This window comes from Delphinus delphis, chromosome X, assembly GCF_949987515.2.
Source record: "Delphinus delphis chromosome X, mDelDel1.2, whole genome shotgun sequence".
Taxonomy (NCBI): domain Eukaryota; kingdom Metazoa; phylum Chordata; class Mammalia; order Artiodactyla; family Delphinidae; genus Delphinus; species Delphinus delphis.
Window position 1 is genome coordinate 4,854,179 of NC_082704.1, and position 14,349 is coordinate 4,868,527.

Consider the following 14,349-nt stretch of genomic DNA (forward strand, 5'->3'; position numbering starts at 1 on the left):
GATGAAGCCAAAAAGGGAAAGAAATCAGCCAGGACCATGAGGGGTCACCATTTCTTCTCTCTGCCAAGAAAGGGCAGTGGGTCCTAGGGACTGATGCTCATTGGCTAGCTTATGAACTACCAAAGCCATCGGAGAGGCGATCGGGCCTTGTTTTAGGATTTAGAGTGGCAAGAAGTTTCCTTAAAGTCCTGATCAACCACCAGGAATTTTGATTTCTAATTTGGTAGGCGTTCCTACCACAACCCTCAGGAAAAGTTGTGGTAGGAATGTCCTCATTTCTACCGGTGGACCACAGGCCAGCTCTAGAACTCCCATTGCCACTGGCATGTCCAGATACGCCAAGGGTGTCCACACCAGTCCAGGTCTAGGGAGCTTTTAGAGGTGTACATCTGTTCTAGTATCGTGATATGGGGGAAAGGAGAAGCATACTGCCCAGTGATCTCCCAGGAAACCCCGAACATGTACACAGCACAAGATGGCAGTCAGTCATCAAAGCGGCAGTGAAAGAAAGAGAATTACCAGGTCATCAACCGTTAGCATGATTCCTTTCCTTCATAGTCTCGACTCCAAAACAAAGCCTCTTCCCCATCAAGTAGCATAAAGGCACCAGGCTACTAACCACACACAGACCTGATGTACTCTTGTCGTATCAAGACAGATGACTTTTGAAGATGACAATGTTGATAACAGGTTCTTTAACTGCCTGCTCAAAACTATACTACTTACATCTAAAAATAGATACGCATCTATATTACAGGCTTGTTAACGAGAAAGGGCATTTACCTTAAAGGTACAAGACCATTAATTCAACAAGACTTAAAATTATAAAGGGGGAAATAAGCCAAAGGTTCTACACCTCATAATAGTGTTAAGCATGGAGTAGATATTGAATTTTCAGAACGAGCCCTTTGAGTAAAGCTCATTTTTCTCACCCCTCCGAAGATAAGAGGTAAAACTCATCTGGTCATTCCTCTTTCTCAAGAAGGGATGAGGCATCTATCATCCTTTGACCTCTCTTCCACTTTCTAGAAAATATGGAGGCCACAGCTCCTTATCGTGTCCCCAGTCTCCCTTCCACTCTCCTGCTTCTTCCTCATCCTAACATTCCATTCCCACCTTCCTCCCCAAGGCTCATCACTCTTCACATGTTCTCAGTTTTGTATTTTCTCATCTCCTCTGGGACCTTGCTCTGCTCATCATCACCTCTCTCTCCTGTGTCTTCACCCTCGCCTTCTCCACTGACATTGGTTCCTTCCCGTCAATCTCTAAACATGTTCACGTTTCTCTCCCCTTAAAAAAAGCTTCCTTCCAAATAATTGTTCCCCTTTCGTTCTACGTATCTTCCTTTCTTCCCCCCTCCATACAAAGACTCTCTGCAAGATCAAGTCTACATTCACTGCCTCTCTTTCTTTATTTCACCTTTTCCCATTTACTCCCCAACCCACCATGACTACCACCATCACCAAAGAAAACGACTCTCCCTTTCACCCCTTAAATGTTACTGCTCCTCAAGATTCTCTCCTTGTTCTCCTTACCCGGCCATCTGGCTTAGTGATAATACCCATTCTCACAGCTTCCACTGCCACCTACGTAGTAACACCTAACTCTCTCTCCTGACCACTCTCATTAGCTCCAGATCCATACACCCCAAGCTTACTGGATATCTCTCCCTTGACATCCACTGGCATCTTAAACCCATCACGCTCAAAGCAGAATTAATTACCTTTTCTCTACAAGCACCAACCTTGTTGTCCTCCTGAACAACCTGTTAATAACACCAGCCTCCTCTCAAATCTAAAAGATCGGAATCGTTCATTCCTATCGCACACTCCCCACCTCCAGGCAGACACCTGCCCTAGCACTTCAACTTCCTGGCTCTACTCTAAATCCAGCCTGCCATGAACCCCCGTCAGCCAACGACAATAGCTTCTTTATCTGCCTCTAGTTTCCCTTCCCTCCAACCCACCACTCTCCACACTTCCAACATCATCTTTACAATTCTTCGTCTGTCCCAGGCACGTCCTAACTTTAAAACTTGCGATGACTTCTCTTCGCGTACAGACTCATGTCCAAACTCCTTGGTACGAGGTAAGAAGGCTTCGGGCATCTTTCCCCTGCCTACCTCTTCAGCAGTTACCATGCGGTCATGCCCTCACTCATTCGTGATGATCTCTGCCACTGGACAAGGAATTCCTTGAAGGCAGGGTCTACGTCTTATTTCCCTTTGGACACTAGTCTAAGACGTGGCTGGCACACAGTGGGCCTTCAACAAATCCTTGTCAAGCTAACCATATCTCTACGTGCGCACATTCAAAGGCAGTATAGAAATTAAATCAATTGAGATAGGAAAAATGGATTATTAAGGATTATACTATTATTGACAAATTGAAAACTAATAGTCTCTTTGTCAGACTTACCAAATTTGGAAGGCACCTGAGTGTCTCAATCAAGAGCTGCTAGCCCAGTCTCAACAAGGCACCGGGACTCTGGTCTCACTGGTCACCAGTCCAGACAGCTTACTGTCTACCCCAGTCACTGTCTCCTAAATGGTGCTCTTCTAAAATCACAACTCGTGAACATTTCCTCTATTGTTGTTTTACCTCTTAGATCATTTGTGTTTCATTACAGAAAATTACCCTGCTAGTAAATGTCAATAAAAACCAACCAGCTGCCAGCAATTCACCAAGATTCTTCTCCCAACCCCACCCCAAATAGAACGTTCAGAGGCAGTCACTGTGAAATCAATACTTGTAGACATAGAAGTGTGATCATTATTGGAGCTACACACTAGCCAGAATACCACTAGAAAGTCAACCTAGCTACACTAGCTCTTCTGGTTGAGGCAGTCTCCTAACCCATGATTATTAATCACCGGGAAAAAAATGATTGGCTTTGCCCTTTCTCCTAGAACAGTGATTTTCAAAGAGTACTCGAACCACTGAACAGCTGCTAACAACCTAAAATGGAAACAGAAAGCAGCGGCCTTGCCATGGATGGCACTGATTGGGAGGAGAAACCGACATATCCATGGACATTCTGATGAAGTCTTCAGGGGCTGCCACGCTGATAATCAAAGTGAGACAAAGCGTCAGGGGGCACTCCTTGCTGTAGGTAGTGTTGGGCAGGAAAGAATTCTTTGGAGACAGGAAGTCTCATAAGTCCCTTGCAAATCCTACTGTGTTCCCCCAAGAAGATGGAATTTGTCTCTGAAGACTTCCTCAGAAACTTGCCATTGCCCCCAATACAGCGTATGTATATATTTCATTTGTAAAACATATTCTCCCGGAGATGATTTGGGTGTTTTGCAAATAGATTAAGTGTTGATTAGTGCATTCAAAAATATAACAGGCAACCATTTTCCAGAAAGATAAATGACATACATATTCAGCTACCTTGTAGGGCTCCCCAAAAAGATCAAAGCCTGAAGAAAAGAGATCGTCTTCTTGCTGGACTTCTTGGTTTCTCCGCTCCCATTCCCTTTTCTTAAGTGCACTACGGTCTTGTTCATAGTGACTGACATGCAAAGAAAAAAGACAAAAGGAGACAAAGATGAATTAGTCATGTAAGTTATTTAGATCTCCCTTGTTATCAATAAGGAGAAAAAACAAAACAACAAGCCGAGGCTACCCGAACTGATACTGCATAGAGAGCAGGCCTCCTCTTCTTTATTCTCAATGGGTTTAAGACCCTGACCAGTTCTTCCGAATACAGAAGAAAACAGAAACTTGCTTATTAGAAACTGTACTCGTGACCACTTAAGTAAGGCATAATCCTCTTCCCTTGTCCTTACTTGATTACTACAGGCAATTACAGCAGAGTCCCCCAAAGTCAGTCCACTGCGCAAAAAAGTACTGAATTCGGGTTGCGTTGTGTTGCCAACGGCCTAGGGCTCAGAATTCACAGATGTCATGAAGTCCTAAGGGAAAGGAATTATCAAATATGTTATTGTGGATAAACTGGAATTCTGTCCTGGGCCCACAGCCAGTGTTAGCCTGTGGTAATGAAATCAAAGGAGAGGGAATTCACTGGCGGTCCAGTGGTTAGGACTCCGAGCTTTCACTGCAGGGGGCCTGGGTTTGATCCCTGGTCTGGGAACTAAGAATCCCGCATGCCACGTGGGGCGGCCAAAAAAAAAAAAAAAAAAAAAGAAAAGAAAAATCAAAGGAGAGTTTAAGAACATCTTCAGAAGTCTACAAAAATCCAAGTCACCCAATCAGTCACACTCCTTTTTGTTTTGTGGGAAACTGTTCACAAAGAAAGGGGTCTGGCTTGACCAACAAACTACTAACAATGAAAAGAGGTGTAAAAACCTTTGAATGACCTTAGGGCACAAATGTTTTATAAACACTGTGTAACCCTGACTCTCATGACATTTCAGGCTTTCCCATTGGAGGATCAGTACAAAAGCTTCCAGGCTATATCTAAGATACATTCTGGGTCCTTGGATTTTATAGAATGGAATGCTTCCTTATTAAGAAAACAATTATTTTCTTCATCATGCAAGACTATGCATACTAAACCATCATCTATAAGTCTCACTGTAGTGGATTTTATTTTGTTCATTGGGTTCCCCCCCCCCTTTTGATTGTAATTCCACTCCAAGTGAGTACATATACGCTGGGAAAATTTCAATTATATATGTACATAAGATGCCTAGCGGGTGCTGTATAAATGTTGCTTTCCTTCCCCATGTTAATACAGGTATCCCCTGCTTTCCAAAGGTTTGCACTAAGCCCCTTTTACGAGAGACCTGCGTTAGTACCTTTGTTCGCTAACGGAAAAAAAAATCCGAAGAGGATTTTCTCTTTTACAAAAAACGTCATTCCCTTACTAACATAGGTCTTTCTTAAAAGCCAAGTGGCATAATGAGAACTTGCAGAAATTGGGGGGATACTCTTCACTTTTACACCATTTTGCTTCTGAAAGTTTTCATAGGAACGCTCTACTTTCGGCTAGCAGACGAAACCTGTAATGTCATGTGAAGACTTAATTAGGTAATTGACATGCAAACGAACATAAGAGCTAAAGGATCTATAAGAGATATACTGATATAATATATAAGTACAGTCGACAGGTTTTGAATACGTTCCAAACCTTAATACCTATCATTGGTAGCCTAGTTTGCTCATGAGTATCATAATGTTAATTTACAAAATAAGATCCCAGAGCATGCAATATCCGTGGTAGCGTAACTAGATATTGATATAGATGGAGTGTAACAGGTCAATACACCTAACCACCCGCCTTTCTCCACAGGAATACGTGAACTGACAAATTCTAAGTGACCCTGATAGCCTTATCTCCTGGATAAACAGCACTTCATTTCCCCATCTAAAAATCGTGGCAACATTTATAGGATGTTTACATGGACATTATCCTTTCATAATGCAAACCATGCCAGATACAGAGGAGCTCACCGGATCACTCATAGGTACGCCCAGCAAATGTCAGCACCGTCTGGGAACATCAAAGACACCCCAGAGCTCCACCCAAAGCCCAGGCCTCACGTCTGGGCCCCGCCTGGTCAACAAAGACGCCGAGTCCAGGTACTACTGAAAGCCAGCCCATCGTTCACAGTCCCAGACGCCATCCACAGGTAGTACGTTTGTTGGCATCATCTGTCATTCCCATTCACGAGCTGAGATCAGAACCCCAAACGGCCGCCACGTGACACAATGTCTCCGTGTTGGAGGCTGATGTGGAGTCAACGGTAACATCTGGGGTCCATGAAGCGTGGAGCACAAGACTCACTCTCAGCATCATACACTGGCCCTGTGTAACCTGAGCCCATCGTCAGTTTGCCGAAATGTAAGAACGATGGGGTGTCAGGGGTGGGATGAGGGGACAAGTCAAAGCAATGTTTAGTGGGGGTGGGACCTGGGAAGAGGGTTTGCTGCAGCCATCATGCTCCGTGCACACATGAGAGCAGAAGCCTCACGCTTCCAAGGAACGCGAGCAATATGTCAGTTTTCCAGCTCTCTGTTCGCTCCTTGCACCTGACAGCCCAGACTGACAGTCCCAGGGATCCCATTTCATTGTCCCATGAGGAGAACCAAGGGACTTTGGTCTCTTGGCTTCGCAAACTACCTTCCTCTTCCTCTGAGGGCAAAGATAATTAAAACCCGAAAGGAAAGAAAGGAAGAGAAGAAAGGAAACGTGCTTCAACACGCATGAGAACCCTTCAAGCGGCCGGCAGTCAGGGCGCTTGGGGCTTTCGACCCAGGCTGGATTTGTGAGAAGGCTCTTGGCTGCGTTTTGCATCAGTTCATTAAGCTACCAAATTCCAGACGAAAAATCGGAAGAGCAGATTGAGCGTGCACATGGGTGTTATCTGCTGCATTTTTGAACACATACAACAAAGAACAGCTAATTCTCATATCTCTGGTGAGAATGAACTTAATCTCCATAGAGTTTCACTGCTCTTGGAATGCAACCAAATCTCTCCCGTTTTTTCCTTTTTTGCTCAGCAGGGCGTTGTACTGAAAGCTTCACCGGGCGAAGTATAATGAGGAACAAACTACAGGGTGATGAGGTTTTCACAGTGCAGAACGTCACTGATTTCTGACTGAAACCAAAATGACTAATTTGAAGCACCAGCTAATTAAAACCCCAGCTAGGTATTTAGCCTCTTGTTATACCTACTGCTGTTTATAATTATGAGGACCTCTTTACCTACTCAATTAAAGTTCTTTGGTTTCAGGGAGGTTGTGTTTGAACCTGTGAGCCCTGCAGAGGCCACAGGAAAGCCGATGTCTGTCCCCTGATGATCTGTTGCCCCTTTACACTCCCAGGCCGGCTTTCCAACCAAAAAAAAAGGGATCCACGGCCCACGAGGAAATGCTCAAGCCAGAAATCGGAATTCATCACCATATTACTGGTCTGAACAATTCAAGTTTCCTCACACTGATGAGGAAAGAGTGCACTAGTCCTCTCAGTGTGAAAACTCACTTTCATATTAGGAAGTTGAGCCCCAAAGTGCAACTCGAGGGCTCTGCACTCTTAGCAAGTGAGAATGCTCTTCCAACTGTTTTCTATAGGATAGAAGGAAATTTGGCATGATATGGTGACACTGAAAACTCAAAACCCAGGGGGAGGGGCAAATCAGGGATATGGGACTAAGAGATACAAACCACTATGTATAAAATAGATAAGCTGCAAGCATATATTATACAGCACAGGGACTAGAGCCAATATTTTATAATAACTATAAATGGCGTATAATCTATTAAAAAATTGTTTTGGCTGCGTTGGGTCTTCGTTGCTGCACGCGGGCTTTCCCTAGTTGCGGCGAGTGGGGGCTGCTCTTCGCTGTGGTGCGTGGGCTTCTCATGGCGGTGGCTTTTCTTGCCACAGAGCACGGGCTCTAGGCACATGGGCTTCAGTAGTTGTGGCTCGCGGGCTTAGTTGCTCCGCGGCATGTGGGATCTTCCCGGACCAGGGATCGAACCCATGTCCCCTGCATTGGCAGGCGGATTCTTAACCACTGCGCCACCAGGGAAGCCCGCTATTAAAATTTTGAGTCACTATGTTTTACACCTGAAACTAATATAATATTGTAAATCAACTATATCTCAATTTAAAAATGCATTTACCCTTCAACCTAAAAAAAAAAAAAATCTCAATTTACTCTTCATTGACCAAAGGCCTTTGTTTTCTGTCTGTACAGCCTATCTTTTGGGTTTTTTTAAAAAAATATTTATTTATTTATTTGTTTGTTTATTTATTTTTGGCCGCACCAGGTCTTAGTTGCGGCACGCAGGCTTCTTAACTGCGGCATGCATGCGGGATCTAGTTCCCCGACTAGGGACTGAACCCGGGCCCACTGCATTGGGAGTGCAGAGTCTTACCCACTGGACCACCAGGGAAGTCCCTCAGCCTATCTTTCTGGAATCCCTGCTTCACTGACATCTCCACTAACTGATAGAAAAAGGACAGAAAGAAGAACAAATTCCATTTAACTATACATTTAACTCACCAAGGCCTTGAGTCACGTTTGGTTTGAGGTGCGTGGGTCCACTTACACGTGGATTTTTTTCTATAGTAAATAGTACAGTACCACGCAATCCACAGGTAGTTGAAACCGAGGTTGGTTGAATCCACGGATGCAGAATCGCAGATACTGAGGAACCCGTGGGTACAAAGGGCTGGCACCCCTAAGCCCGCGTTATTCAAGGGCCAACTGTACCCTGTTACTCACTCCAATGCAAGGCGGTGATGGTGAGAAGATACCCTCTAGAATGGGTCTTTTATATTAGCTCTGATTTCACCCACCCATCGGTCTCCCTGGCCTCCAATAACAGAGAACCTGCCCTGTTAACACAGGAGGAATCTACGGCCCTCCGGCGATGAAGGGAGCCATCCCAAGGCCTCATCAAGGTAGTGGCGAAGGAAGATGCCAACCTGTGTCTCTTCCGTCTTCAAGTTCAAGTGATTTCTTCTCCTCTTCTCCTTCTCTCAGATATTCTCCCATCCTCGTCCTTAAACTTGATCTTAGACTCTAGCAACTCCCATTTTCATCATTAGAAGCCACAGGTACATTCATGGGGAGATAAAACCCAGGACACATGGAGCTTCACTGAGATTGAAGAAGCTCAATTATGCCGTCTTCATTAGCTCACAGCGGCAGGACACCAGGCTGATAAATGCTGGCTAGTCTTTTAGAAGAGACACTGTCGCCATCATCTAGTTCTGGTCCCTTCATTTTCCAGATGAGGAAATTGAGCTCAGTAAGGCCATGGGCCTCGCAGCAGGTTTGTGGCAGAACTAGGAGGCGGGAACTCGGGTTTTCTGCTTCCCAAACTAGTTCTCTTCCTAATACCCCATGGTTTGTCCCTTCTGACTCTCACGCTTCCATCACACTCAAGAATAAATATTAGTCTCATTTGCACTCCGTTGGTCAACTTTCCTTGATTGTATTTTATTAGACATTGTCAGTAGGGAAGAACTTCAGGAACTTCATTTGGTTGCGAGTATAGAAAAACCATTAGTTTCCTTACACCAAAATGTACAGAACCTTAAGGGATTGTAACACTTAACTACATGTGCGGGAAGAAGCTGAGCAAATGAGAGTAAAAAGCAGTCTAAGTCCATTTGGTTTGTATATTTCATGAAGTATAATCATCACTGCTTGCCTAATTTGGTTATTGTACAAAGCTAGTTGGGGACACATTAAAAAAAAATGACATTTTAAAATGACAGGTTTGTTTAAAAATACTGCTAACTAATACAGGATGTATGGTAGTAACAATGTAAATGAAAGTAAATAACTCAGTCTCACTTGTTTTCGAATCCAGCTGGCACTAAAACACCTTTATTTTGGCTAATATCTTTGTAAAAGCATAAAAATACATATTTAATTCACCCAAGGGACAAACATAAGCTATAACTCACTCCTTCCGGTTCTCCTGAATGAATGTTGCCTTCTATAAACTGTGTAGATATTTATACTTACTACATGTTCCAGAATTCCAAGTGGTACTTTTTTTTTAAATATCTAGCCCTGTTTTGAATTTGACCCTGACCTAATGTCTGTATAGCTTCTGTTAGTTAAAAAAAAGAAAACCTCTGCCATTCAATACCTTCAAAATCACCCCCAAGTTAAAGCCTTATTTTATCTGCTAATATCCACGAGCACTGCAGTGTAAAGTGCTAACTCCCAAACTGTTCTTATTTTGCACACGTAGGGAAGACACACGAGAACCTTGGATCTGGGGATGTGAGTATGGCCTTGAGAAGGAGCTTCTATACATCAGTAGAACCTCTAAGTCCTGTTTCCACAGCAGGACTCATACAGACAACCACTCTCTTCAGCAAATGGATTCTCTCCCCACAGACACCGGCTCTCATTAAAAAGAAAAAAAATCAAGATGGGAATGAAAGGACAGAAAACACACAAGACATTTACTTTCCACATCTGTCAGCTGTCCACCCAGTCATGCCAATTTCTTTAGGTCTTGGGGAAATGGGTCAGTGCTCATTCTGAGAGTTCCCTTAAATCTGTGCTTTTTAAAACTATGTATTACCAACAGGGGAATATTAAACCTGTTTCCCTCCAGGGCAGCTCGGGGATATCCCATTCCCTCTACTTCTGAAAATGCTGAAGCAGATTCAGCTCGTCCGGGAGGCTTGTCAAATCATCCTCCAGTGGGGTCAGGCAGACATTCCAAGAACCACTCCTCTTGTTTTGTTTTTGTCTCACCTCCTCTCCTTCTCTTCTGCTCCCCACCCTGTTTTAAGAATCATTATAACACCTCTATTGAGATATAATTCACAAACCATTCAATTCATCCATTTCAAGTATAGAGTCAGTGGTTTTCCGTATATTCAGAGTTTTGCAACTATCACCATGATATAATTTTAGAATATTTTCATGGCCCCCCAAAGCAGCCCTTTACCTTTTAGGAATTACCCCTGCCCTGAATCCTCCCTTCCAGCCCAGCCCTAAGCAACAACCACTAATCTACTTTCTCTCTGAATGAATTTGCTTATCCTGGAAAATATCTCATACACATGAAATGATACAATATGTGGTCCTTTGCGCCTGACTTCTTTCACGTATCAAAATGTTTTCAAGGTTCATCCACGTTGTAGCATGGATCAATACTTCACTCCTTTTTTTAGTATCTGAATAATATTCCACTGTATGGATATTCCCGGTCCTAAGTTACACCATGCTCATTAAAGGGGTTCAATCTAGTGAGTTGATAATGATTTAACTGGGGTTCTCTATGTCTCCCATTAGACTTTTTACTCCTTAAGGGAAAGGTCCATGGCTTCTAAGTCACTGACAGCACGCTACAGGTGATCACAGAAAACCTTCTTGTATATAAATAAAACAATGTCAAATACAGATATTGTGAGGAAGACACTTTTTTTGTTGTTTGTTTGTTTTTGTTTTTTGCGGTACATGGGCCTCTCACTGTTGTGGCCTCTCCCATTGTGGAGCACAGGCTCCGGACGCGCAGGCTCAGCGGCCATGGCTCACGGGCCCAGCCGCTCTGCAGCATGTGGGATCTTCCCGGACCGGGGCACGAACCCGTGTCTCCTGCATCGGCAGGCGGACTCTCAACCACTGCGCCACCAGGGAAGCCCAGGAAGACACTTTTAAAAAGTGTTTGAAGCTTAGGGCAAAACTATTTTGGCTAGCCTACTAAATTCCCCAAATGATGCAATACTTCTAAGAAATACCAAATACTCAAGCTGCAAAGATAATTGAATATATCTAGGAATGGTAAAACAAAAACAAAAACAACCTAGTGAAAACCGAACCTGACACCAACCAAAGAAACAGGTTCTGTTATTTCTAAAGAATTTCATAGTGTGTCCAGAAATGATGGTACCCAGATTCTTTGTAACTTTCACTTACAAGTCTCTTGATCATTAATAACTCATTTTACATTTCTAAGCCTCAGCTTTGTTATGTGTAAAATGGGAGTTCCTCTTCATGTGGTTGATGTCAAGGTTAAGTGTGATAGTGAACAAGGAAGGCTTCTGTAAGCTGGTAAGGGCCGCTCACATGAGATCGTTGACACCATGTCAGGGTCAACATGATCAGGATTTACTTTCATCCCACAAAGCTCTACTCTGTGCATTAAGTCGTGTGCTCCTCAGACACCCCTGATAAATTAGCAAGACAGGTATTAGTATTCCATCTAAAGATGGAAAACTGACGCTCAGAAAATTGTTCCAGCCTATGACAACTGCATCCAGGACACCGCTCACCTGATTTCCTAACCCAGAGCTCTTTCAAAGAGTCTAAGATGGGCTTCCCTGGTGGTGCAGTGGTTGGGAGTCCGCCTGCCGATGCAGGGGACACGGGTTCGTGCCCTGGTCCGGGAAGATCCCACATGCCGCGGAGCGGCTGGGCCCGTGAGCCATGGCCGCTGAGCCTGCGCGTCCGGAGCCTGTGCTCCGCAACGGGAGAGGCCACAGCAGTGAGAGGCCCGCGTACCGCAAAAAAAAAAAAAAGTCTGAGATACAAGACCTGCATATGCCAAAGATATTTATGTGTAGCTTTCATGAGTTCTCTTCATTCCACAAAAACTAGAGCCAAATTTCCTAATTTTTGAGGTCTAATGTCTTTCTAGTAACAGACCAGGACAAAGTATATCTCATTAGATAGCCTTTAAAATTTTTTCTCTATAGGCTCAAAAATGATCTTTGAGATAGCGACAGGAAATTGATCAATATATGGAATTAATACACACATTAATATTGACATGAGGTTTAAAATAATAATTTTTTAAATGTAAAACATTTCTAAATATTACCGATCTTCTATAATCTGCTTCTCAATTTCGGCTGCCCATGGGAATCACCCAGTGAAGATTTTATAGATCCCCGCGCCCAAGTCACACGCCAGACCAACTGCCTGCGAATCTCCTGGTGCGGGGGACAGGGCGGGGCGGGGTTCCCAGGCATCCAATATAAAACAACTTCTAGTCTTTGCACATGATAGGATCCTTCACATATAAACTTCTTTATTAAACCCCTTTGGGCGTGCCTAAATCGGATGGACTTCCCATGGAGGTAAATGAAGAGCCAGGGCCCGTTGCGGAACAGATGTATTCTGTGATGCAGAACTCTGCCTTGTTGGTCTACGCTGGCAGAAATGCCCCAAGGTGAAGCGCAGTTATTACAGGAGCGGACTGTCATGCACAACAACCACAGTAACACTAACAGCCACTCTTTGTTCATTCCTTGCTCCATGCCATTTTCGGAGGACTATCTTATTTAATCCTCGCAAAAACTCTGATGAGGCAGCGTCATCCTCACTTTGTAGACGAGGTGACAGGCGCATGAGACCCAGAGAGGTGGACACGCCCAAAAAATGACACAATGAGTAAGTGAAACAAGCGGAAGAGGCGCTGAGGCTGCCCTATCCAGAGGCCACCCTTTAGCCAGAAAGAAGACGCTAGTAGATGGGAAAGAAGGCCCCTGCCAGAGAGGCACATCCCCACGTTTGAGCTCTGCTCACAGGACAGCACAGCACAGTTGATCCACGGGCTACGTCGAAGATCTGAACTCTCTGCTCCAGATTATCTAAGCAGAATATCTCAGCTTACAGGGGGCTCGTGCAGCGTGGTATAGATTCTTCTCCAAACAGCACGCACAGGTAGACACTCAGACGGAAAACGACTGGCAACAATGTTGTGAGAGTGCACGAAAATTCCGTTTTTTACAGGATTCCCTTTTAATGGAAATGCCACTCTTTTATAGAATGACCGTGACTCTGGCAACCCAGAGGTGTGCCTACAGTAGTACTCAACTCAACTTTCTAGAAGCCTGTTAAAATGTACTTTAAAAGCAATTGTTCCAGTGAAATTAAATTCTTTTGTCCTTGGACAACGTGACTGTTGGCTAAGAGACGTGGTCCAATATCCCCGTCTGCTTGAGAGATGAGTGTCTCCCCAGCAAGTGTTCCTTCCCTCCTCTCCCAGCAGCCCAGATCGCACCTTCATCTCCTTTCATCTTCCCTCAAGCATCCCCTCCTCCATACTCAGGTTCCCCGCTACAAGAAGACTCCATTGTGCCACAGATACCTAAGCACGCGGAAGTTTCTTTTCTGCTTCTGTAATATTTTCTTAGGTTAGGAAAATCATTTAAAAATAACTCGAGTTCTGACCCATTCATCAAAAATGAGACTTCTCCGTCACTCCTGGCTCACTGACCCACTGGTAACACAAACCGATGTCTTACAAGCATCTCACATTCAATGTTGGCCACACAGAGAGAGCTGCAAACAATTGCATAACTCAGAAGTTTTCAAAGACACTTCCTGAAGACGAGTAGGGGCCTGGAATGGATAACACAAGCCAAGAAATACACACTCAGAGAGTGAATACAGTTAAGTGTACTTATTTATACGTTTATGTTTGCATCGGTGAAACTATTGAAAAATCGAAAGGATAGAAAACTTCCTCGCTTCCCCTCTTCGCAGCATCTCCCCTGTTCCCCACTGACAAGCAGAAGGAACAATTTTTATTATTTTCCTGTTTATTCTTCCAGTGCTTCTTCATGGACTTTTTAGGGTCAACTTGAAATTACCTCATTTCTAATTCTCTCTTTAAACGAATCAGAGTCAATGCTAATGCTGAGTTTTAAAGAGCTGCCGGATCTAAATTTTGAGCCACTTCCAGGAAGGACATGCGAGGACGCTTCTCATAATCAGAAACGGAGCCACGCAAGAGGAGGCGGTGTCCAGCTTTGATTATTCTTTGTGGTTGGTTTGAATTCTGCCTCACGGCAGGCAGGGTGCCCGGCTTGGCCCTCTGCTCCTGATGACGCCTGGTCCAGCCCCCGTGGATCCTGGCCCCATCCCACGGGCCCCATCCCACGGGCCACGTCCCC

The 14,349-nt window shown here is 44.3% G+C and overlaps 1 protein-coding gene across 1 annotated transcript in view; it reads right to left on the reverse strand.

The window, feature by feature from the left end:
* AFF2 (ALF transcription elongation factor 2) overlaps positions 1–14,349 on the reverse strand; it is a 489,494-nt gene that overhangs the window by 329,772 nt on the left and 145,373 nt on the right. Inside the window, exon 2 of the mRNA XM_060002892.1 lies at positions 3,393–3,513. Coding sequence (XP_059858875.1) covers positions 3,393–3,513 — 121 coding nt within the window. The remainder of the gene's footprint in view (positions 1–3,392; positions 3,514–14,349) is intronic.